This window comes from Melitaea cinxia, chromosome 3, assembly GCF_905220565.1.
Source record: "Melitaea cinxia chromosome 3, ilMelCinx1.1, whole genome shotgun sequence".
NCBI classification, from domain to species: Eukaryota; Metazoa; Arthropoda; class Insecta; order Lepidoptera; family Nymphalidae; genus Melitaea; species Melitaea cinxia.
The window spans coordinates 16217123-16244897 of NC_059396.1; the positions used below are offsets into that span (position 1 = coordinate 16217123).

Below are 27775 nucleotides of genomic sequence, written 5' to 3' on the forward strand. Positions count from 1 at the left end.
CTAAAAATAAATAATTTATCTAAAAATTAAAAAATAATAATTTAGGGGTGGACTACCTTTAACATTTAGGGGATGAAAAATAGATGTTTTTCGATTCTCAGACCTACCCAATATGCACACAAAATTTCATGAGAATCGGTCGAGCCGTTTCGGAGGAGTTTAACTACAAACACCGCGACACGAGAATTTTATATATTAGATAAATAATAGAGCTTGAATTTGAAGTTGGAAAAAATGAAACAAAGAAATAAATAATATAGGAATTTATTTTGATTATAAATCAAGGTCCTTTGAGGTGATGAGGTGAAATAACTAAATGTACACAAAAACAGTACGAAGTTCTTTGAAAAGAAATATGACACGGACACAAAGATCACAGTAACAATCTTCTTTAATTAATTAATTAATTAAATATAATAAATAAAATCTACTTACCATCTTTATTCTCTACTATGTACAGAATAATAACATAATGTATGCCTTAGTTTATCATTAGTAATGATATAAAGCTAACAATAATTGTACTTAAATTACATACAACAATAAATTATGTACTACAACTGTATATATTTATAAAAAAATATAAATACAGATAAATGTACAATATAAAAAATATATATTTGACCTAGCATCTAAACAGAAACTTGGGTTTTTCATTCAAAATGAAATACTTTATGATCTCCCCGGTGAAACGATTATGACGCACATACAAAATTGTTTTAACATCGTCACAAAAGCGTTATCTATTGACAATTCAAATCAAGGTCTAAAGTCGCTATGACTTCAAAAAATACAGATTACATAAACATATTATGTTACACTTCAAGATTCTTGTATTTATTGTCTTGATTTTGATTATTAAGGCACTTCATCAACTTTTAAACAAAACAAATAAAAGTTCGTATATATTGCCCTTATTTTGTTGATCAATACGTTACTCTATAAACTTTAATAGAAATCATTTATTCCTACGGTCTTTATAAAGTTCTATACACGATTTACAGTAAATTATGTATCTAAAAACTTTCTAGTATATGCCATGTATAGAATTTCACTGGTAAAACAGTTTCATTTCATTAAGCCATTCGAATACTATGCTAACACAGCCTTCGATCAAATGATCGGAAAAGGAGACATCTTTATCCATATATAAAAATAATCAAAGATGACAATCATCTCAGATACGGACAAATCTATCCGAGATCGAATCCCACTATATTATCAAGATCGTAATTAAATATTTTGTAATCGTACTTATAAAGCTTGTACAGTTTCCTTATAAGAGGTAGGTCGAGTTGGGAGAAGTAATTGCGTAGCTTTTCTGATGTACCCGATGTGTGGGCAAGACGCGGGAACTGTATGTGCGATGCGTTTATAGTATGGAGAGCTAGTAGGGCATCGTCAACGAGAGTTTCATATTTACCTGAAAATAAAATTATATATTAACACTCTGAAGACAAGTTATTATCCAAGTATGTATTGTATTAATATGTACTCGAATAAAAATATATCGCTAAATTATTGCTCAGCGCAAAACCTGAGAACGGATGAATTCTAAACATTTTTTTTTTAGTTTTTGAATGGTTTGTAGAAGGTTCTTAAGAAATGAAAATTTAAGGAAATTACGCCGGCAGTGAGAAAATTTCATAGTACGCAAGCCAGGACGTCCGTCGGTTGAGCTAGTAATTAAATAAAATTAACGGCCTTTTTTTAGATTCCTTGGTATCTAGAAAATAGTGTCGAGGGCATTTGGGAATAACGGACTTCGATATAGTAAGTATCGTTCGATTAGCGCAAAATTGACATGTACGTCTGCAATATCGCTGATTTGACAGCTACTAGATTTCATTGACGGCAAGGTTTTGAGCCTTTGCTCAGGAAACCTAACTTTTATCAAAATTCAACAGAAGCGAATCCACGACAATCATACGACATATATGGAAATATTGCTTCTTGTACATTTAGATAGATAAAACGTATTTATGTGTTTTAGGATGTAATTAACACATTGAATAGTTCAATTGACACCGTACTGTACCTACATAGGTACTGTGTACGGTGTGACTATAAATATCGTAATGTGTAAGTCGAAAATGCATAAATACCATAATAATCAAACAACGTCGCCATACTATCGAATTTATATACTTTTCAATCGGTAGGTGGTGCGTGTCATGTGGTTCCATTTGAATTTAATTGAGATTTAACGAATACTTTTCGAGTTATATCTAATAATGCATATTTACTTGACTATTTTTTCGTTTACCTACGTTGTATTACATGTTTTTTTATTTTAATTTTAACAACTTGTTCGGGTCAAATTTAAGGTCTTATTAGCTATCAGTCCGCCGACTTTACTACACAATCTGTAACTAATTTGAATAGGTATCATATGTTTGTTCTTCTTTATATTTATTTGTGTAATTTTTATGAGTATTAGAATGTAGACATTCGTATGTAAGTTATAACAGTAACTACACCAACTACCAAATCTTGATATTAAGTTTTACTTTTTTGTTTGGGTTGTCTGGAAGAAATGGCTAATTAGCCATAGATCCGCCCATTATACCTTATAATATGTGGCGTACAATAAACAAATAAAAACTTATAAAAATTCCAATCAAAAACTCTCAAAAGAGAAAATCACTACCATATACATACAGATGTTCTAAGCATTTGAATCTAGGAAACGAGTACAGTACCTACTAATACCTAAGCAACTCGTCCCTCGCTAATGGTCACATAGTTTTAAGTCCTGGTCGCACCGGTATAACGAGAGTAATAAAGCCAGTTATTTACCACCGTAAGCATCATTGTACTATGAACCTAGAAACCTTATTATGATTTTACGATGAGGCAAAATATGTATATACTTATTGGAATTTATATGCTTGGAAAAGCATCCTTATTTCTTAATTGGACTAGCCGTTCAGAGTAGTAAATAATGACACAGCTTTCTGCTCCTGGAGTTGTTGGTTCGATTTCCGTATTGAGGTCCTGACTTACCTAAAACAACCAAGTCACCTACCTTCGCAACAGACGACTGTGTTACACACACATTAACACGTTTAAACATTTTCGTTTATTTATCTAAAACTATTAAATTAGCAATTCTTGTATATATATATTGATATATTTGACTAGCCCGTTGGCGCAGTTTGTAGTGACCCTGCTTTCTGCTCCGGGGGTTGTGGGTTCGATTCCCACCCCGAGTCTGGGTGTAATATATATATTTATTTATATATGTATTATTTATATGTATATTTATCAAAAAAAATATATATATAGCTATACCAGTCGGCTGTTACCTATAATACAAGCATTAAGATGCTTACTTTAGGAACTTTAGTTTACTTTAGGAATATTAATTTATTTATTTATTTATTTATACATAATGTGAATCTCGGAAACCGTCCAACTATTTTCATGAAATTTAGTATATAAGTGGTTTCGGGGGCAATAAATCCAAAATCCATCTAGCTAGGATTCATTTTTAGAAAATATCGTTTTATCCCTGGTTTTAGAGAGTGAAAAAATAGCTACAATATCGTTAGAGTACCAAGGTAAATTTCGCAATTGTCAATAAAGTTGTAATAGCTCAGGTGGGAAATCGGCCGGTCGGAAACGACTGAGAAGACCACGGTTTAAATCCCCATGTCTCCAGGTTGGTTTTTTTTTTAATTGCTAACCAGTTCATATTTTTTTATTATTGTCGGTAAAATCGAAAAATATTATTCATATTTTATAAATATGTAATTCATATTTAAATATGATTTCCAAAAAACACGATTTACTAAAAATACCGAGCCAAGCTCGATCATCCAGGTACTTACATTAATGCAAAAAAATAATTGAAAATTATGATCAAACGTTAAGATATTAGCACTATCTTAATTATCACTTATCTTTAAAGATTTTTCATATAAATAATTGCTACTGATGAAAGGTTAAAGTTCTTTGAACGAATCTATATAAGTGAGCTTTTGCTAGAGTCTTCTCACTAGATATAAGAAAATGTAGATAAGAAATCACATAAAGACTATTTTAATGACATTAATTTACTTTTTTTTTTAAATGTATTGATAAGTTTGGAGTATAATTTTATCTTAGAATTTCACATCTTAAATTATATAATATCTAATTTAGTTAAACTATATAAAATTTTAGCGCCACATCGGGCAATGACTGCAAATATTTTTTTGAATTTTCAAATAAATTTTGAGGATATGTGAAAAATATGTAAACACAGAAGTTGTAATCTTTTTACTGTTTACAACTTTGCCATTGAGCTTTTTTTCCATAGGACTTGTAGTTTAGCCGGAAATCGAGATAAACCATTTTTTACCCTTAAACCCTACCACACTTCCCGACCTCAGATCAGCCGTAATTTATGTTTCCTTTCATTTTCATTGTATTCTCTTCCTTTTCCAATGGGTCTCATCCTACTATAATTTTTATCACTTATTACCATTTTCAATGGCTAAAATCACTGGTCTATAGGTAAATATTTAGTATTCTACAATTACTTAAATACCTAATAGGATCCTGTGTTTTTTTTTTTTAATCAAATCGTCAAGAAGCGGTTTCTTAGACGTAACGATGTTTTGTAAAACAAAACTTCCTTCCTACAGCTCAGGCACTAAAATAATCACGGTTTCATACAAACTCACAGTTAATAATACCCTTGCGGTAAACACGAGGCCGTTATTTTTGGTAACTCAACTGTTGTACTTAATAAGTATAGTCAGCATTAAACTATATACATATAGTCCATTCGCGTTAAGAAAACACCTAGCTGAATGGCTTATTTCAAGTGGTCAATTTGAACACGGCGTTCTAATTTAATATGATTTAATTGATCAACGGATTGACAGCGATGACTTAGTACTTTATTAACGTAAATACACTACTTTATGCTTGTGTGTTTGTTTGTGTGTGTACGTGTTTCTGGAAACTCGACAAAGAATTGAAATCCTTCTGGAAAGCTAATTTTATCACCGACTCATTTGTGTAAATGGCTGTGACTTAGCGCTTTAGAATTGGTTTCCCTCCCCGAGTCTAAGTACAAATAAAATATATTTATTTATATGTACATTTTACGAAAATTTGGTACAGACGGTCTTATGTATTTATTAAACTTAGTTATTTAGTTATAACATATATAATTACTATGAATGTTCAATGATAATAGAGACACTGTATTCTCTATACATAATTAACTCATCGAGACATAATTACAAACTACTACATTATGTACACTTTCTAAACAATCTTGAATATTAAACATTTTCAACGTAATGCAATGACGTGACCTACTTATTGACACAACATTTAGGCCACTTTCGAAATACGATTTTGAATAAAAAAAAAAAAAAAATTAGTTGTCTGTAAAGTTGGTTTACGGATAAAAGTTTAACGTGACAACACGTCACATCAAAAATATCGTACATGCATTGTCAAAAAACAAAAATCATGATTCAACTTCAAATAAAAAATACATAATAAAACAAGATCACAAAAAAGTTATAAATATGAATTAACTCAGACTGTGACACAGTCACAGTGTTGACGCCTGTTCTTACTAAGTAAGCCCTGTAAGTCGTAGGTTGACGTTTTTGGCCTGTACTTTTTAGTAAGGTCTAACAAAAAATAAATAAAAATTGTCTGATTTCTGACCCTCATACCCAGTACAAGTGTTTAAAAAAACGAATCTATTATATATAATCAGTGTTTATGTTTAAATTACTGTTCAGTGTACCATCAAAATCGTTGAATATTAAGCAGTGGTTATGACGTAAACAGGGTCGACGGTAAAAACAAAGTTATAAAAAAGTAACCAGTGGGCTCGCTCGGTTTTGAGTATAACATTATAACTAGTGAAGTGTTTGCAATATTAAGCTATTTATGTGATTAGTTGTATCTCTTTTTGTTTTTATGTACCTACCTTAATATTGTTTACACATTGCAAGGACCACTTTTTTAAAATAAATGTATACTTATATTGTTTAATTTAACGTTTCATTTAAATATCAAGATAGCTTATACACAAACATTTTTTTTAAATAATCAAAATTGTGTATTTAATAGAACATTTTAATTTTTAAATATGACAGTAAACTCAAGTCCCATGTTAGAGCTGACACATGCTTTTTTTATATAAAATGCACGTTGAACACATTAATCACTATTTAAATTTGAAATAATACATAATTGCTCTGAATAATGTAACACCGCGTCACTATTACAAAAAACAAAAATTACGAAATTACACTAACGTACACAATATAATATCATCATTACAGCCTATACAGTCCACTGCTGGACATAGGCCTCCACAAGCTTACGCCAAAAATAGCGTGAACTCATGTGTTTTGCCCATAGTCACCACGCTGGGCAGGCGGGTTGGTGACCGATAATACACAATATAATAGCTGTGAGTTAAAATATAAGACAAACTGTTTTTACATTATCCGGAAATAAATAATGCACATCGACTATTGAAAAGAGACAAAATATTATAGATGTCTTCTTAATTCTTTTCATTTTCTGAGCATTTTGCATTCTCTGAAAACATTTACCATAGTAATGTATTTTTTTTACACCATCAAAAAATAGGGATTTTAACCGTAAAAAAGCCCATCAACATTTTAAAAAAAGCTGATATTTTGACGTGAGAATTTCCGATTGAAAATGAGGTTACTTTTTCGATACTTAGGTCATAATGAGATGAAAAAATAAATATTGTGAATCAAAAAAATTACAGTGTGTTTGGGACATAAAAGAGTAAGTTTTCGCCAAATTTCGTAAAAAAATTTTTTTCTTGTAAAAGATATTGATTACATTTTTTTATAACTTCATTAATATTACAAATATATTTTTAATCTAAGCTAAGATTAAGCTAATTTTACATATATATTATTAATCTAAGCTAAGATTGCCTATGAATAAAAAATGGTTAGGACCGTTTTCCTTTCGGCCGAGATGTGTATGAAAATTCCACTAACACGAAGACGTCATACAGACTTGAGTGTGGGTCGAATGCGAATGTTCTCTCGTACTGTAGTCAAACTAATTGACTTCAATACATTGTTTTTGTTTTGTTTTATTTGTTTTTTTTTTTTATGTCACTAGCCCGGCTAGCAAGCGTACGGCTACTACGATGGTAAGCGATTACCGTAGCTTATAGACACCTGCAACACCAGAAGCATCGCAAGCGCGTTGCCGACCCAATCCCCCCAGGAGCTCTGGTCACCTTACTCACCAACAGGAACACAATACTGCTTGAAAACAGTATTATTTTGCTGTGATCTTCTGTAAGGTCGAGGTACTACCCCAGTCGGGCTGCTCCATATTTTGAGCAGGAAATTCCTGCTGTGCCCTACCTACCTCAGTTAAACACACTAAATTTTTTGTGATGGGTAAAAATTGTTAAACTCGCATCCGGACACGTGACCCTGATCGAAAATTCGTAAGATGAAGGGCGCGTTCCACTAAATACCCACAATTTACCTTAAACATACTACGAGCAGATTTGGTTTTGAAATATTGTAGGTATTTGAATACAAACAGACGACTAAAAGTCATATGAAGTAAACCATTGTTATTTTAACACATAAACTTTAATCCGCTATTTCTTTACCTTTGTCACACTTAAACTTTTATGTACTCGTACTTTTTAACTGTCAATTTTGTTATATAGATCTTGCAATCTACGAGCGCGCGACGCCCTTAGTTGTGTGAGTGACCAATCTGTATACACGTCAATGTAACCGTGTGTAGTGACCGTGCGCACGGTTAGCAAACAAAAATTCATTAAACCAAGTTATGGATTTATTGATTAAATTATTATTAATATTATATTTAGAATTTTTGATTTATTTATTAGGTATTTATAAATAGGCAGCATAACGTCATTTGATGTAAAGTTGCCAAGAACCACATCAATATAAAAATTTAAGTAATATTTGTATTTGCTCGCAAACTCTTGAGGTAGGGCACAGCAGGAATTTCCTGCTCAAACTATGGAGCAGCCCGACTGGGGTAGTACCTCGACCTTACAGAAGATCACAGCAAAATAATATTGTTTTCAAGCAGTATTGTGTTCCTGTTGGTGAGTAAGGTGACCAGAGCTCCTGGGGGGATTGGGGATTGGGTCGGCAACGCGCTTGCGATGCTTCTGGTGTTGCAGGTGTCTATAAGCTACGGTAATCACTTACCACCAGGTGAGCCGTACGCTTGTTTGCCGACCTAGTGACAAAAAAAAAAAAAAAAAAAAAAAAAAAAACGAAAATAAAACCGACTTCAATTACATCGACATAATATATATAACGACATATAACGTAGGTAAACGAAAAAATAGTCAAGTAAATACGCGCTATCAAAGATTACTCAAAAAGTTGTTATTAGATCTCAATGAAATTTAAATGTGACCACATGATAAACATAATCTTTCGATTAAATTAAAATCATCAAAATCGGTACACCCAGTAAAAAGTAATGCGGTATGATACAACGCAGATCGACGAAAAAATTGACAAGTAAAAACGCATTATTAGATATAACTCGAAAAGTGGTTGTTAGATCTCAAATAAATCTAAGTGGGACCAAATGACACACACCAACTTTCGATTAAAAAAAATGTCGAAATCGGTCCAACCAGTCAAAAGTTCTAAAGTAACATACATAAAAAATACAGTCGAACCGAGAACCTCCTTCTTTTTTGGAATTCGGTTAAAAACCAAAGAAATTACAAAGCTAACAAAGCTTTTGCTCTCACTTAGACAGTAAAATTTCCCACGCTTGCTGTCAAGGAACAGGTAGATAGATGCAATACGTGGTTGATGAAGTACATTAACGGTTATTTTTTTTAACGTACACGTTTTTATACCGGAGGGAGTCGAGTTCATAAGGTAATTTTGAATAACTAGCTGCGTCCCGCGGTCCCACCGACAATGAATATGTACAGAAATCGTTTTCGAAGGAATATTGTGCGTTGTGCCAAAACAAATTAACAAACAGATAGATAAACATTTCAAAACTAAATTGTTTCCACTTCTAGATCATATAATTCTACTAATCCTACTAATACTATAAATATAATAGTTTGTGAGGATGTATATGTTTGTTTGTTACTCTTTCACACAAAAAGTACTTGACCGATTTTAATGAAACTTGGTACGCAGATAGCTGGAGATCTAGAATAACAGATGGGTTACTTATTTTCCAGACAATCGTACGGGATCGGTAATTACGCGGGTGCAACAGCGTGGCGCAACGTATACATCATAATTAGTTTTATTCTACATAATTATCAGATATATATTCATCATTATCATCATTACAGCCTATACAGTCCACTGCTGGACATAGGCCTCCACAAGTTTACGCCAAAAATAACGTGAACTCATGTGTGTTGCCCATAGTCACCACGCTGGGCAGGCGGGTTGGTGACCGCAGGGCTGGCTTTATCGCACCGAAGACGCTGCTGCCCGTCTTCGGCCTGTGTATTTCAAAGCCAGCAGTTGGATGGTTATCCCGCCACCGGTCGGCTTTTTAAGTTCCAAGGTGGTAGTGGAACCTTGTTATCCCTTAGTCGCCTCTTACGACACCCACGGGAAGAGAGGGGGTGGCTATATTCTTTAGTACCGTAGCCACACAGTACAGATATATATTATGTGCAGAAATAGTTCTCATATATTTATATTCATTTATCAGCAGGTTAGAATTTTATTATTCGGTACAGATATATGATTGCTTTCTTAAAAAGATCTGTCATGTACACATATTGGCAACATTATCCTTGTATGTAACGTATATTATATCAATGATCACAAAGGTTATTTATATTTGATGTTCTTGAACCAGCCTTGTGAAGTTATGATATTTCATTAACGCAGGTAGAGAACTTAGTGTCTGACCTTGTCTGAAGTTGAATGATTTGTATATATAATAGACAAGTTAGTTTTGTTACAAAAATTACTAATAAATATTTTTTTTCTCTCTTTTAGCCATTTCTTGGTAAGATTACGAAATTTCGAGCGAGTTGCAGCAAATCTAATGGGAGGTGGGATGTCGTACCAACATTTGGAAGCTGCAAAGCGAAAAAAGCCTCTAAACGCTACCAAACACGGACGAGGTACAATAAGGTTTGCGATACGCGATGACCGATAATTATCTGTGTCAGATGCGTTTAGCCATCTCAGTTTCTGTGCCAAGTATGATGGTCTATTGTGCTTTCTCAGATCAAATACGATAGTATTCAATTTAAGAGTATGTCTATGCTTCATATTTAGTACATCAAAACTATTTAGGAAAGGGGTAATATTAGATCCACGAGGAATATTATGGCAAAAATGCATACAGGAATTTTGTACTTTTTGGATCTTCGCCTCAGTTTGTTTTAAAAGATATGGCCCATAAAGTACATCACAATAATCCAAGTGGAGTTTTTTTCTAATAACAGCACTCAAAAATGGTCTTAACTTATAAAACATTTTAAGCGAAGCGTACCTATTGGCTATTTTTTTATAAACATGCTCTCGTAAATCTTAAAGACCCTTCAAATTCAACACCAAGTTTTTTTACCACTTGAACTTCTGGAATAGTACAGTTATCTACTATGATACTGGGGCTAACCCGATGGATTATATCAATTTGTCTTTTTGTACCAAAAACTGTGAATGAACATTTTTGTGGATTAAAAATAAGGTCATGTTTATGAGAACATTTACTAATTGATGCCAGATCTTCGTTTAATTCATTTAGGTTTCTGCTCAAGTCAACATTAAAACCTACATTTAATTCCATTAGGATCTACGTATCATCTGCATACATATGTATGAAAGAATATTTAATGCAATTGACCAAGTCTGATGAATAAACAGAATATAGAAGCGGACCCAAAATAGATCCCTGCATTACACCTCTACTCACTGGAATCGGGTTCGACCTAACCAACTTACCACAACTATCCTCTCGCACGCACTCTACAACCTGCAACCGCCCCAAGAAATAGCTTTTAAACCATACACTCACAGATTCGTCACAACCATACATTTTTAATTTATTAATTAAGATTTCACCATTGAAACAGTCAAAGGCACGACTATAATCAAGCAGAACTAATATACTTGCATTATTTTCATTTGAAGATGCTAAAAGTTCATCTACAATATGCAAAAGCGCGTTGTAGTGCTATGCATTTTACGGAAACCTGTCTGTTGAAATAGTATAATTTGTTAAATTCAAAATTATTAGATATTTGTAAACTATTTTTTCTAATATCTTTGATAAAACTGGTAATAGTCCTAAGGGTTTCAAGTCTTTTATTGTTTGTGAGAGCTTTAATTTTGATACAACGTCAACATGATTGACGGTCGGTAAATTTTTTTACTTATCTAGTGCGAATTTTTCGCACGGGTATTACTAGTAGGCATTAATTGAGATCAAAAAGTATTCGTCAGATGTCGATCAAACTTAAGGAGTTACATGACCCTGAAATTTTCAATAAATAGTTTCTACGTTTTAATTTTATTTCTCATAGGTTCAAAAACCTTGAAGAAAATTTTAAGCTGATTATTAAGTCTGTACTCATAATACTACCCGTCGACGGTTATAAACAGTAAATTAAAATAAAATAGCAGCAAATAAATTAACATAAATTAACAAGTATAGTGAAGAACTTTTAAGCTTTCATGGTCACAACCCTGTTAAGACGTGAAACGAGGTTAGGACTGTTTCAGGCTGATAAAGTATTATATTATCTTACAGAAAAGTTGTTGCTGATAGGCTTTGCTAGTTAAACAAATCTGAAACATGCCTCAACTAATATTACACCTTTTGTTTTCACATTAACGATCATAAATATCGAGAGATACAGTGGCATTTGATAGTGAAAAAGGAAAATATATAAAATAAGCATATTATCTGGTAGATACCTTTATGTTTTTTTTAATATATATAAATAGGTCAGAAAACAATCGTACGGATTACCGTAGCTTATAGACGTCTGCAACACCAGAAGCATCGCAAGCGCGTTGCCGACCGTATCCCCAATTCCCCCAGGAGTCACATATAGCTTTACCAATAACTCGTAAAACAGTCCCTAAGTAGTGGTACTCAGTGTACCCGAGAACATGGAGCTTATGAGAAACAGCGTCGAAATTGCTAAAAACTTATATTGATAATTGTAAATAGGCTGTTTTACGTCTTTATAATAGTTATTAAGAACTTTAAAAAGTCATAACTAATTTATATGATTCTATATAATTTATGGCCATGTTATAACTGAAGACAAATTTATGTAAAACTTATTGCATTATATATATTATATACGTTGATAGACGAATATATTTTTTTGTAGCTTGGTTGGAATAAAGGCGTAACACGAAAGGTCAAGTCTCGACGTTTCAAAACTATGTTATAATGACGTAGCGGCAATCTTTTATCCTCTAAAGGCTCTAATAAGCATATATTTTTTAACTTTGACAATGTACAAGTTCTATACAATATAATAACTATATACACAGATGAAATATGAATAAAATTCGAGGCTGTCTGATCTCACGCCCTTGTACATTACGCAATCAACAAAAATTGAATAAATCAGAATTATGTCACAGATGTAACAAATAACAATAACATGCCAAATGTTGTATATATTAGTTTTTTAAAGTAAAACAATATTACCGTAAATAAATACCAAGAAACTTATTTTGTATTAGATAATAGAATAAAGACACTTACCAACTAAAGTATATTTTATAAGGCACGGATGGCAGAGATTCGTGATCGGCTGCCAATGTTCGTTGTTGACGACATCCGCGAGTTCCTTCGACTTATTCGTGAGGAACAGCACAAACTCTTTGAACGTGACATCATGTCCGTACTCCAGGGACTCGTTGGATGGGTTCTCTCGGAATGCTTTAATGATCCTCTTTCCGACGCGATCCTTAAAAAATATTTGAATTTAGATTGTTAACCAAACATATATGCCATAAATTACAAAGCTATTCATCGGTAGCTGTGTCTCGAAGTTTTATGTAGGCAACCTTTGATTTTATTTGAAATGGGGTATTCTATATGTTGTTTTGAAATTAAACCAATATACTTAATAACAATTAGATCAATATACCAAGTTCAATTACCGTCTGTTCAATAGTTTTTGTATGTAAAAACAACAAAACACACATCTAAACATTCGCATTTATAGTAAGTAGGAAGATATTATTAACTGTAATAATATATCTTTTATTTACGAAAACGGATTCGATCATGTGGAATTCTTTTGTTTTAAGTCCAGATAAGATATCGAGTAACATACAAAAATATTACTTAATTTATAATATTACTAGCTGTGTCCGCGACTTCATCCACGTGGAATTTAACTAAAAAGTTATTGTTTAGTTCGCAGAGTTACAAAATAAATAAATTTCTAAAATAAAAGTGGCCTATGTTACTCCTTATTACATCAGCTAACTGCCAGTACAAAAATAATTTTATTTATTTGTATAGATTGAAACTAGCTCAATGTCTATGATGTTTCTTTATTATTTTTGTGCTAAGCTCGGCGGTTGTTGATAAGCTTATCTTGCACATAACTTAAATATAAGCTTTGTCAGGAGGTTAAACAGGGCTTTAAGGCAGGGCAGGGCTTTGAGGTATAGCACAGCAGGAAATTTCTAGCAGCCGGCTTTTCCGGCCATTTCCATTTTCAAAAGCCGCGCGAAAGCAGCCCGACTGGGGTAGTACCTCGACCTTACAGAAAATCACAGCTAAATAATACTACTTTCAAGCAGTGTTGCGTTCCTGTTGGTGTGTAAGGTGACAAGAGCTCCTGAAAGGAATTGGGGATAGGGTCGGCAACGCGCTTGTTATGCTTCTGGTGTTGCAGACGTCTATAAGCTACGGTAATCGCTTACTATCATGTGAGCCGTATGATATGCTTGTTGACTTCAATTACATCGACAAGTAATACAACGTAGGTAGACGAAAAAATAGTCGAGTCAATACGCGCTATCAAATATTACTCTAGTAAGTAAAGTAAAGTAAACATTAAAGTAACCACAAGACAAGCATTCGCTTTCGATTAAAGTAAGAATCATCAAAATCGAGAAACCCAGTCAAAAGTTATGCAGTTTAATACAACGTAGGTCGACGAAAAAGTAGTCAAGTAAATACGTATTATTATTAGATACAACTCTAAATGTACTTGTCAGATTTAAATTAAATTTAAATGAGACCAAATGACACGCAACACCTTTCAATTAAAACAAAATTCATCGAAATCGTTTCACGCAGTCAAAAGTTCTGATGTAACATACATAACAAAAAAATATATATCCTCTTATTTAGGAATTCGGTTACAAATAGCATGCATATTGGGTCGGCAACGTGCTTGCGATGCTTCTGGTGTTGCAGGCGTCTATAAGTTACGGTAATCTCTTAACATTAGGTGAGCAGTACGCTTGTTTCCCGCCCTAGTAACATAAAAAAAAAAAATACGAAGAGTGAGAAATTTCTACTTTTCTGTAACAATATTTAAATAAGAAAAAAATACAAGCAACTATTATTTTCTTTTTCGAAACATTTGTAATGTTAATTTTTAATAATCAATAGGTTTACTTGGTGTGAAATAATATATTTGGTGTAAAAATGATTTTATTGATGGACATAATATATTGCTGGATAAAAAGGTTTTTGACGTGCAATTGAAAATCCCATCCTATATTATAATTTTCTAAAGTCTACCGTTACTTTTTGTCGCAAAACATATTAAATACACATAAAGAGTTAGAAAAGATTAAATTACATATCAATAATGAGTTACATTATGTGTTTGTGTGTAATAGCAACACTCCAGCTCCAACTAACACGTTTACTGTTTTTGTACTTATGTGTTATTTACACACACAGTAATTCTTTATATATTGCTAAACAAATCATATACTCTAATTGTTCCATTCTTTATTCAAGCTCATTATTTTATTTACTTAATTCGTCGGTTTTACTGTTGGATACATTGAAACAATTCTCACGAATGTATAATATGTAAAACCGCTAATTACGTTGATAACTTATATGCGCCTATATATCCTATTATATTTTTAACCTTTAAGTATGGACGTCATTTTTTCTTAACACTACTGTGGACGTGTAGTCTCACAGGCTCCTATATACACACAAATTTTTTTTGGAGAATTTGATATAAGATCGCTTTAAAAGTAATTACATATTAAAGTTATGTAGTTTAGCAATTAAATAACGTGCTTATACAATCAAATTTTATTTAAAAAATTACAGAAATATTAAAAATCCAAAGTTATGGCTCTTTTCAGTCGAAATCTACTTAGGTTACATTTTTAGGTAATAAAAGCAACCAAACTTATTACTATAACAAAATAAGTCTTTTTTTCTCAAAATATAATGTATAACAAACCAAAAACACAAAAGAACTACTTTATATAACAAATATAAAAAATTTTGACAACAGTCAAATAACGTAAATTTATTGGCAGTCAGTGCACAAATGTCTAGAACATTGGAGACACACAGGTTTGTTGCACCCAAAACAAACATGGATAATCATCATATGTTTTTTCGTGGAACAGATTTTATATGCTCTTCTGGTTTCTTGACTGGTTTCTTGATCCTAGACATCTTCTGTAACCATATAAATACCTAAAACTAGAGTCATGGTCAACCTCAGCTCTCCTGGTAGTCGTGTATTTATAATACGTCTTTACATATAAGGCACCACAAGCACATGTGCTAATTTTTTAAATCTCTTTCAGCAGCTTTTGTTTGGTGCATCTTATATAAGATGTAAGAATTCATGGTACTCAAGTCTAGGACACGATATAGCAACACTATAGGCTATCTCTATAACTAAAAGATTCTTCTCCTATGTCTTGGTCCTGGTCCTGGTCATCATCACGGTCACTTTCATGATTTTGTATCAGTTTGGACTCCAATATAAAAAAAAAATCTTCAGTACTCTCTTCATTGTCAGACTGATCCGAAGCTAATAACAACTAACTCACTTCACCACAAAAGTGGATCTCCTGCACAAATTTTTTTCCCACAGGGTCCTGAACAAAACTCGTAGATGGTCGTTTTGATTTAGAACTACCGCCTTTATTGTTTTTTGACATTTTGTACTTCAAAATCTGATACAAAAGTAATCGCTCTTGTAAAATATATCATAGGGTAAAAATGGACGTGTAGCCTGACAGGCTCCGGTCAATATTTTGATGGTCATTACTTAGGTGATATTCATTGGAAGACGCAACCCCCTCTCTCGTTGGTAGTTTTACAACTAAAACAAAAGCTACTGAGCCGCTCAACCGCTGAGAATTAGGGCAAACAGGTGAAACTAGGAAAACGAAAACATCGAGTAGCCTGTGAGACTCCACGTCCATACTTAAAGGTTAAATAGAAAAGGTAATTTCAATTAGAGTTTTGATAATCTTTTTAATATATTTTTGGTCGCCCAGTGGTTGACTATAATTAATTTAAATTATAAATTTAAAGACATAATTATACTCATTCGTTATTAGCTATTATGTTTGACATTCATTAATCCATAGTCTTTATTATATTCTCAATTTGATTGACACGTGTATGTCAAATACATGTTATATAGTGTTTGTAATATGTTTTTATTGATTTAATGTATTTTATGGATAATTAAAAAATATATATTAGCAGTCTTCTTCTTTATATAAACTATAAGTGTGCGAAATTTCATACTCCTGCGTCCGGGCGATTTTCGTAAAAAGGGGTACAAAGTTTTTTCTTCGCGTATTAATATACATAGATGATTCACATAAACATGCGGTAATCTGCACCAAGCCTAATATAATTCTTGACGAAAGCAATGTTTCTGGTATTGCATTTGCAGATGTCTATAAGCTACGGTAGCTTACCATCAGGTGTGCCGTACACTTGTTTGCCAACTTCACTACATACCTTGTGTATGCTTAAATCTCTAAAACTACGCAACGGATTTTAATGCGGTTTTTTTAATAGATAGAGTGATTAAAGAGCAATGTTTATATGTACAATAACATCCATTAAATAGTGGAGAAATACTGTTATTTTTGAGGTTTCTAATGTGATGTCGTAAATAATTACATTTTTTCCGCTTACATTGCAAGCGCAGTCTGAACCGTACGAGATTTATCAAAATAATGTACTAAGTATTGTACACATTGAAAAAAAATTTCAAAGCGATTTTAACCAATACAGCATTAATCCTTATCTAATTAAATACCTTAAATACATTGTTGATTTAATATAGATCTATATGGCCCTTTACAGCATATGATTCAAATGAATATTTTCGAAGATATTACAGATTTAAAAATTGCGGTACGTAGCGTTTGCGGCGGTTCCGGCCGGCTTTTACTCTAAAGTTAACGCGTGCGGGCCACGGGCAGTAATGAATAAATCAAAACTACTGGATCGATTTTAATCATTTTTTCAGTGAATGACATAGGTTATAATTATACCTTATACCCGTGCGAAGCCGGAGCGGGTCGCTAGTAGTTGTATAAAAAAAAGCAATACTGGATAATTAATGAAATCGGTGTCGAAATGTTTGTCATGGTCTGGGCGTTTGTGCTTATGTACTCGTATAGTGTGCTGCAAAACCTTGTAATGGCCGTTGAGTTACGCTTCAGCCTGTAATATCCCACTGCTGGAAATAGGCCGCTATCCCCATATAGGAGAAGGATCCGAGCTTAATCGCGCAAAAAATATTTTTTTATTAACAATTTAATCAAAGAAAAGCTTGTTTCTGTCTTGCTTTAATACAATATGAAAGAAATAAAATATATATGTATATTCAACATTTTTCATTGTTTTATACCTATATAATCTACAAATATCACAATTAATTATAAATAATAATATTATTATTATTATTAAATAATATTATTATTCAATTATTTAATATAATGATAATATACTACATACCTAATGTGAGTTGCTTTATAGATTATGTTTATTTATTCTCCTAACCCATTTGATCCACAATAAATACAAATAAATGAAACAAAGATTATATGTATATTTAATTATTCGTGCTTCTATAAATATTTGTATATTTTTCATTTTATATAAACAAGCACTCTGCCAAATTTAACGTATACACAGATATAAGATTTCAAATATTTAATTAAGGCAAACAAGTCAGCTTAGCAATCTTAAGCAAAAAAAAATATTATTAGACACCTATAAAGTTTTTTTGCCAAAATCTCATACTAGTATGAAAAAATATCTTAATTTATTATCACATGAAATATGTTTTTTTTTTTTACATTTTGTTTTAGTTGTATAAAGTTCGTTTTTAAATGTGTGTATGTTTTGAAAGACAGCTTTAATAAGTTCTAACTTCTAAAGAAAAATTTCTGATGTATGATTTCCTAGTGGTATTATTACAAGCTATGTCACCTCCATACAGTGCATACAATAATAGATGGTTTATGAAGACTATATCCAAATGATGTATTTTATTTACCATGTGCAGGAAAAAATTCTAAAATTAAGTTTTGAGTTCCAAAATTCTGAGATAATGAGCTTTAAGTTCCAAATATCCTTTTTCATAGGAAGAGTATCGCATATCTTACAATGGGATGATTACAAGTTGTTTGTATACAGAAATATACATACAGGTAATTATGTTATTATACTTACTTGAAAATACCTAGCACTCGGTAGATTACCTTCCAATTTATTTCTGTATGCTGATAACAGTCTCTCAAACGGATTCCTTACTATAATCATTTTATGATAATTCTCTAGCATATTATCTCTATCTTCCTTGGAAACAGAACTGAGATTTTTGAACATTCCAGGAGTGTGAGCAAGACCTGCCTGAATGGATAGAACATCTGTATTGTTCCATTTTCCTTCTAATATCATGAGTATTCTTTTCCAGTTTGTACATGCTACCTATAAGTTAAAAACTAAAATATATTATCTCTTTAGTTAGTATGTGAGAAATATTAACTTTTTGTTTTAAGAAAACAGTTAACATTTTAATAAATAAAAATTAAAGTTACAAGTGGAAAAGTTTTATTGAATAAAATTTTCTTTTAAAAATGAAATAATTAAAAAAAAAACACCTTTTTTACAAACATTCTTAGAAAATTATTTAACATCGTAATAAAAATATACGTTTATACGCGTAACCAATAACTACATTTTATAGACACCACAATACAAGCTTGTAAGAAAAAAACCTATGACGTCCGCGTTAATGACTTCACAGAGTTCACAGATTACCCGTTCACCTTGACCTTCTCGATCTTACCTTTGGTACATAACAGTAGAGGAGTTTGTGATCATCATCGACCAAAATGTGTTCCAGCTGACTGGGCAACAAATCATCGAGACCCCCTTTCATTGAGAGTCGACCGCACGTCTCTTGTATAAGTTCCTGACGCGCCAAGTTTAGGGACTGGGTCAGCTCCAATGAATGCTCGCTCGCACTCTCGTTATCATTTCCATTTACAAATAAAACACATATAAATAACACTAAGCTTAACGCGTGCATTTTAAGCCAATAGAATTACAATGCAAAATAAAAACTTTCGTATTAACTACTTTTTAATGTGGGGCACTTGTATATTGAAAGAACGTCCTATTATAATTAAGCACTAAAATAACTTAACTAGTCAAACACTGTTTTAGTTATTAAAGTAGTCTCCATCTTCATAAAAATATTTTTAAATTTTAAAACACTAGCGAAAGTTGTGCGAGCATCTCGCGACACACACTCATCCACTATAACGTTGACAGCTACACTAAATTGAAAATGTGAAATCTCGAGCGGCAAGTTGAATTTGAAAACTGATGTTGCTCTCCAAAAAACAAACTCCCCAAACCTGTTTCAAAATTCACTATATTATACAAAACTTTGTTCGTGTGTATAATAAATTTTAATTTTGATAAAACAAAAATTAAATTTAGCACCGGTACTATTTTAGAAAGAATTATAGCTTTATGTTTGTATGTCGAAACAGAAATCTATAGTTAAAAAAATAAGTGTGTTTTAGACCCCACGACCGAATTAAATTTTTTTAGCTCCATTTCATTCTCTTCACTTTCGTTCGCCTCGCCCGGTCACACTTTTCTTAACGCTAAAAACATATTTATTTAACATCACTCCTTACAATCGTTTTCGTCAAAATCTGTATTGTGTATAGAACAAACAATTTTTCTAGCGGTATAGCCTTTATTGTATTGGCAACACATCTCAAACGTACAACTTTACGTCCATGCCTACAACCTACTATTTATTATAGGTAATTCTACAAGGTACGTAGGTTGTGCTTTTTTTAACCAATTTAATTAAGAATTTTATTGGTGATTTAAATGCATATCTACCTGACAATGCAGTATAAGATACAATTGTATAAAATACAAGCATCTGTAAAACGAACACGACTGCGGACAATCATGACCATAGCGTGGAGCAGAGCGGATGAATGGTGAAATAACGTCGATTTTACCAACTTTATAAATAGTGAGATTATGACCGCGTTTCACCTAAGGCCCACAACGTCGTCGATTACGACCGCTGAAATTGCCGTTCCACTAATGTAAAAACGCGGGCGTTGTGGGCAAATTTTATAAATAGAACGCATATTTGGGCGCTGTCAAGTGTCAGGTGTCAGCTGCGTGTTCGCAATATGGCGGCATGGTGCAAACATGCAGCCATGTGGGGGTTGTGAATGAATGTTTCGCATGGATTAGAGTAAAAATTAATTCAACATGGATTCCCGGGAAATTATCGTTGCGTTTTTGCACAATCGAATGAGAGATAACATTTAGAATTTGACATTGACAATTCTCGCGACGTTTTGATGAAAGCCAACTTTGACCCACCTACCACCACTAGTGGGCGATATGGTCGGGAACAGTGACGTCATCTAACGCTCGCGACGAACCGTGGTCGTCACGTCGCCTTTAGGTGGAACGATAGAACGAGCTTTGCGGGCGTTGCGGACGCTTAGTGGAACGCGGCCTATAGCTTCTATTGGCTTTGTCTTTAGGTTATACCAGGGGTGAGGAACCTTTTTTTAGTAGAGGGCCGCAAAATTTTGAAAAAATGATATTCGGGGCAAAAGCATAAAATGATGGAAACTAATAAGGCTTGATGTATAAGTATTGAATTTTGGTATGCCTTATTAAAATAAAATTGTCAATTTTGAAAATTAGAAAACCCTGGTGGGCCGCACAAAATCTCTATTGGGGCCGCATGCGGCCTGCGGGCCGCGGGTTGCTCACCCTTGGTCTATAAAAAAAACAATGATTTTTTTACCGAGTTAAAAAGGAGGGGGTCCTCAATTCGACTGTATATTTTTTATGTGTGCTACCTCATAAATTTTTAGTGTGTACCGATTTTGATGATCCTTTTTTTTATCGAAAGAACGAGTACTTTTTGAGTTGAACCCAATAATGCGTATTTAATTAATAATTTTTTCGATTGCCTACGTTAAATTACTTTTCAAGGTGAATTGTAGTCAGTATGTTTTTCGTTTGCGAAAAATAAGTTATTTTACGACAGGAATCATAAATATGAAAGGCGGTATTATTACATTATATGAAAAACAGTACATTTAATTTTTATATTATTTATTATTATAATGGTATAAATAACTAATATATGATGGTCCAATTGTACGATGTAATAATCATATTTAGTTAATACACAGCATTACGTTTATAGTACTGCTTCTACGCTGTTAGTTTCTCCGGAATAGTACTCTGTAAAAAAGATTAAGTCCACGATTAAATAAATATTTAAATTATTTAAATTAGATTAAATAAATAAACACTATCTGGTGACATTTCCATACAAAACTCATATTTTTATTCATCTTAATTTTTGAAATGTTATACCTATATAAAACAGGAACTTCAATCAGGGTAAGTCGCGAATGATTAAAAGATACGATAAAACATTAAAACACTAAAGAAAAGAAATTAAAAAAAAAAATAGATTGTGTGCTTAAGACCGCATGGCAGATATTAAAACTTTGTTGTAGATATACTAAAGCAATACAACACGAAGAACAGCTGACTGTATCTTTCTCGCTCAGGTACACTCGGCGGTCCCGAGTTCACCCGATCGATCTTTTCACCTCAGAGCATAACGGCCTAACTTACTACCTACAAAAAAAATATGTGTACGGTTTTCACTTAAAAAAAAGCTTTCAAATTAAATATTTTCAGATTCTAATCAGATTTTCATATGAAGTTAAGTGCATCAATCAATATTAAAAAAAAAATTACTCTCAAATGTTGAATGTAGCAGACTTGATGATACTGGTGTATAATAGCAAATGCTTCTTCTGCAACAGCTAGTTGATTGTATTGCCAGGCCAACACAGCAAGACACGCCCATAGCGTTTCATCTTCGACGGTACGACATAGCTGTAACCCAATAAGAAGGTTATATTTTATGTGTTTTGAAAAATAATATAAAAATTTATCATGGCAGTGTCATTAATCGAAGCATATCATAATTATAAATATCGTTGTGTCACTAATTTTTATACCTGTAAAGCTTCCTGCCACAAATTTAAAGCAACATATTTCAACAGTTTCTCTGGAAAGTCAGCAAGTGACACGTGTGATAAGGATCCATTTCCACGACAGATACATACTACGCCATCTTCAATACTTACTATACTTGGATTTCGTCCTAGATCACTAAAATCATTTAAAATAGTATAATTTACTCTACAATTCGATCTATTTTTATTGATTAAGAGACAACTTAGCTGGATACGACAAAAACAAATAATCTAAAGTTAAAAATATACCTATTTAAGTAAATTACCACAAAAATGTCTTTGAAATAAAAAGAAAAAAATAAAAGAGGGATAGAAATGTAGCAGTGATTTTAAGACTAATTTACTACGAATATTAAGACACAACATTTGCTTTAAAATTTTATTGCATTTTTATTCACACGAGTGGTCGCTCAGTGGTCGAAATTCGACCTTAACTAATTTAAATTTTAATATTATAGTTTGAACATTATTAAGTTTCTTTTGTCAAAGACTATACTTCTATAATAATAAACAAAAGAGTATATATGCGCGTGTGTCAAATATATAGTAGTCTGTGCGTTTTTTTTTAAAATTAATTTTATGTATTTATTTATGCGTAACTTTAAAAAACATATTAGCATTCTGCACGCCTTCGCTACATAAACTATAAGTGTGCGAAATTTCATACTTCTCCGTCCGCACAATTTTCGTAAGAAGGTATAGAATAATAATAATAATAAATAATATAATAATATATTTAAAATGTAATCATAAGGAAATATATTGAATAAAAGAAATTATAATGATAATATTATTTATTGCACACTACTAAAAGATACAAACAAAAGTAGTACAATTAGAGGAAGATGTAAAAAGGCGGTCTTATCGCTAAAAGAGCGATTCTTTTCAGACAAACTTTGGGTATAGGACAGGGCATAGAAAAGGGGTTAGGAAGTGAACAAATAATTGTTATAGAAATTAGAATAAATTACAATAGAATATAAAATTATACATATATACATACATACATACATACATATATACATACATATGCATACATACAAATATATACATAAATACATATAAACAATTCATACATATTTATATCATCCAAAGGTGAAAAGATATGGTGAATTTAGCGACAAATAGTGCATGGAAAGATGAGTGACTTGTTTAACCTTAAGAAAAAACTACAATGTAGTTTTTGCTTCACGTACTAATATATAGATATTTACGCTTAAAATCTATATCGTACCTAATATCTTTACTGATTGTAGTAAGTGCAAGCCAGTCAGGTTGCTTAGCGGCTCGCGGACAACACCAAGCAACAACTGAATTCGCTCGCAATCCAACTAACAATTCCGTTTCTGCGCTCCATAAAATACTTAAAATTTGAGACCCTAAAAGTTACGTTTATAGGTTTCATCAAGATTAAACTTTTTTTTACTTTAATTGGCCAAATCATAACAAAACATAGCATAAAATTTATGTAAAAAGTAAACTTCTCGGGTTTTTTTTTTTGAATACAGAGAATCAATTAATACATAAAGCTTGCTTTATTTTTTAATTTTTTGAAGCATGGTTAAATTTCTTTGTATATTTCTTGCAGTTCGGTAGCCAAAGAGTAAAGATGAAAGTAAAACTTACCCAATTTAACAAATTTAGGCTTGGGATCTTTGACAGTGACAACATATAAATCTCTGTTATAATCTAACAATGCAAGCTGCCTCTCACTGATAGGTCCAGCTTGACTCAACGCTATGTTTGATATTGTCATTTTATGTACCAACTTTGTAACTGCATTCTCGTTAGAACTTCGGACTATCAAACCGGTTGGTAAGTCATGGACGTGAATTACTGCAACAATAAGACTGTGATGAATTTTTGAGAAAAAAAAAAATTGTTTTTCCAGTAATTTATTACTTTTTACCAAATGTTATTTTTGTGGCCGCATTGTAGTATTGATGCCGCGTTGGCGCAACGGTTACAGCCATGGATTCTACCTGTTGCGCTGGCGGTTGCGGGTTCGATCCCCGCACATGACAAATATTTGTATTGGCCATACAGGTGTTTGCCGTGGTCTGGGTGTTTGTATAGTCCTTGTGGGTCTCCCCACCATGCCTCGAAGAGCACGTTAAGCCGTCGGTCCCCGTTGTTATCATGTACACCTGATAGCGATCGTTACTCATAGTAGGGAATATATCCGCCAACTCGCATTGGAGCAGCGCGGTGGATTAAGCTCTGATCCTTCTCCTACATGGGGAAAGAGGCCTATGCCCAGTAGTGGGATATTACAGGCTGAAGCGTATTTTTCAGCGTTTATTTTAGCGTATCACGAGTGTGCTTCTTCAAGTGGCTAAAATACCTTTTCTATCAGTCTGATCCACTAAAGCAAATGAGTCGGGTCCTAGCGATACTGCAGCCCTTCCTAAGGTTTCGGGTCGTGAACCACAACGAGGACTTGCTAGTAATCGTCCCATATAACTATATATCGAGACACCGGCTCTTTCAATTACGCAAATACATCTAAAAAGTAGAATTATATAGTTATGTTACCATACCGCTCTTTTAAAAAATTGATGATATTAGAACTTAACTGACTTTTCTGCCAATAAAATCATGTTAATCGTCCCTTCTTTTAGATCGAATGTTACGGGTGTATTCCATGACGTCAATTTATGTATGAAACATTGTTTAACTGTAGCAACAACGAAATGATTGAATCCTAGTGCTATTTGTATAACTCTGTCTGGATAATCTAATTGATCACTTTGGTCTGTTAGAATATCTTTAATGGAAATCACTTTACGTCCAGTTTGGGTACAAGCAAAATTCTTCCAAGTAAACTCTCTGAAAATTACAAAATTTGCATATCATTTTTTTTTTAATATCTCACGATAAGATCTCAGTTTGATTAAGAAAAAGGTATAACGTCTTTTTTTCTTGCTACAATATGGCATAGAATTTTGAATACGCAATATTTTATGAGTACTTCGAGGTAACTATTCGAGCATATTAATCTTGGAAAAAATAAATAAAAGTCAAACCTGTCAATTATATGCGCAAAGAGAACGTGTCCATTAGCGCATGCAGCAGCTAATTGTGTGCCATCTGATGACCATGCTATACTGTAGATACTACCAGTTGAAGGTCGATCGAGACAATGAGACCACTGAAATTTTGGTTTTATTTTAAACATAATCAGCAATGTTATCTTTAGAAACAATTATTCTTTATATACAAGGCACAAAAAAAACATGTAATAAATAAATATGAATTAATTTATCAAAAGTAAATGATTAAATGCTTTTACGCTTTTCCCTAATTGCATACGATATTTTCACCATATGTAATAACGTCAGCATTAATTTTTTAAGTGAATTTCTTTTTGTAGAATTCAAAAAAGATGATATATGATGATGTATAAAAGACATATTTAAATAACTTACGCCATTAGCATTGCAAAGCCGAATCAAATTATAGCTACCGATGATAAACATATCTCCAGCGGGAGACCAGTTCACACTTGTTATAGGCTGATCATGTTTAACACTAACAGATATCTGTTGACCGAACGAATCCCAAATCTAGGATAAAAAGCACGAATTAATCTTAGAATCAAACCAAATAAGTAATTGTACGTTAAATAATTAATTAACCAAATAAGTAATTGTACGTTTAATAAATTATTCTTGCCTTGGAATATCCATCTTCAGAGCCGGAAATTATTAAATTATTGTTTGCATTCCATGCTACGCTCAAAATAACGCCTTCATGGGCCTTCCACTAAAATCAATTTCAATATCAACTTCAATAAATACATTTTAAAAATTAATATTCTAAGACATATTAAATTACCTTAGTTAACTTAGTGCTAGAATTTAAATACTTAATCACAAGCGAATTCCCTTTCGTGTATAAAATGGCACTGCTATCGGGACTCCATATGGAGTTGTAGCATGGTTCATCTGATTGTACCACAGTAGAACGTAAAAGACCATTTCTAGACCAAACCTTAACAAAACCATCTTCACCAGCTACAAAATACAACAAACATTAATATTCCTATTATTTATTAATGAATGTGTGAGTAAGGTGTATAATTGATACTCAATGTTAAAAATAATTATAATGTTAAAAACTTAGTTATTTATTCCAACTTCAAAAAAAGTTGGAGGTTCTCACTACAACAGTTTTTTATGTTTGTTACCAACTGCTGGTGCTTGTCGTTCGTTTTCATTTGAGTGAGACGCTAAGAGTATTTTTTGAGTTATTCCTAATAATGAGTATTTAATCGACTATTTTTTCGAATACCGTTTTTTGTTTGATATGAAACACAATTATTTCTTTATCATATGATGATAAAATTATTTTTAATAGGTGTTAGTCTGTTCTTGACTGTTGTAATAAAATAATATTTAACCTGTAAGCAATCCGGCTCCATCAGGGCTCCATTGTGCACCTAAACAAGCTCCTTGGTGAGCAATTACACTTTTTTCTATGCGGCCGTTGTTATTGACAATGTGAAATCTACGGATTTTTTTTTAAAATAGAACTAATAAAAAGGTAAAAAAAATGGCACCAAAATGTACAATCAATCATTTACTAATAATTAGGTAATTAATGTATTTTTATTTTGAAAACATAATAGGCTATATAAAAATATTATCCGGGATTGTGAACCAAATGAACTTACTTCCCATCGGCACAAGCAATTAATATAACATCATTCTGGTGTTTGCTACTTCCGATATTGATTTTAGGAAATAAGTGCATACAAGTAGGATAAAAGTCTTCTGGTAATGTAGTAACCGTTAAACATTCGCCATTCACTAGATTCCACTTAAGCAGTTTGTGGTCATCTCTAAAAATATAATATTTCATGTATTGTAAATATTACTATGTATCTATAGGTTAGCATTTATTTCAGCAAATTACAATCGTATATTTCCTCCTGTTCATTGATTACATTGCATACACACTTGCGTTTTGTATTCTGATCTCTTACCCGCACGAAAATACATCTTCTGTGTTGTTCCAGCTGACGCAGGTGACAACGCCGACATGTTTTGGTTCTTTAAAAAAAGATATCTTTAACTTCATTTTAATATCAAAAAGAAAAATTATTTAATGCCGTTACAAACATGTATAATGTGTACTATTTGTAACCACGGCAACAAGAAAAATCTATTAAAACAAGTGATAATAAT

At 32.4% G+C, this 27775-nt stretch overlaps 2 protein-coding genes across 2 annotated transcripts; both read right to left on the reverse strand.

The window, feature by feature from the left end:
- Positions 1 to 248: 248 nt before the first annotated feature.
- On the reverse strand, positions 249 to 19704 carry LOC123669615 (carbohydrate sulfotransferase 11). Its single transcript, XM_045603212.1, has 4 exons — positions 19316 to 19704; positions 18697 to 18954; positions 12745 to 12949; positions 249 to 1423 (listed from the first exon to the last, which is right to left on the reverse strand). Exons 1-4 carry the CDS (start codon positions 19556 to 19558, stop codon positions 1194 to 1196), a joined length of 936 nt encoding a protein of 311 aa, XP_045459168.1. The 5' UTR covers positions 19559 to 19704; the 3' UTR covers positions 249 to 1193.
- Positions 19705 to 21625: 1921 nt separating this feature from the next.
- On the reverse strand, positions 21626 to 27668 carry LOC123669613 (intraflagellar transport protein 80 homolog). Its single transcript, XM_045603210.1, has 14 exons — positions 27574 to 27668; positions 27262 to 27429; positions 26989 to 27095; positions 26424 to 26602; positions 26262 to 26351; positions 26015 to 26152; positions 25613 to 25737; positions 25167 to 25415; positions 24931 to 25091; positions 24213 to 24422; positions 23821 to 23965; positions 22569 to 22722; positions 22303 to 22443; positions 21626 to 21774 (listed from the first exon to the last, which is right to left on the reverse strand). Exons 1-14 carry the CDS (start codon positions 27666 to 27668, stop codon positions 21745 to 21747), a joined length of 1992 nt encoding a protein of 663 aa, XP_045459166.1. The 3' UTR covers positions 21626 to 21744.
- Positions 27669 to 27775: the final 107 nt, after the last annotated feature.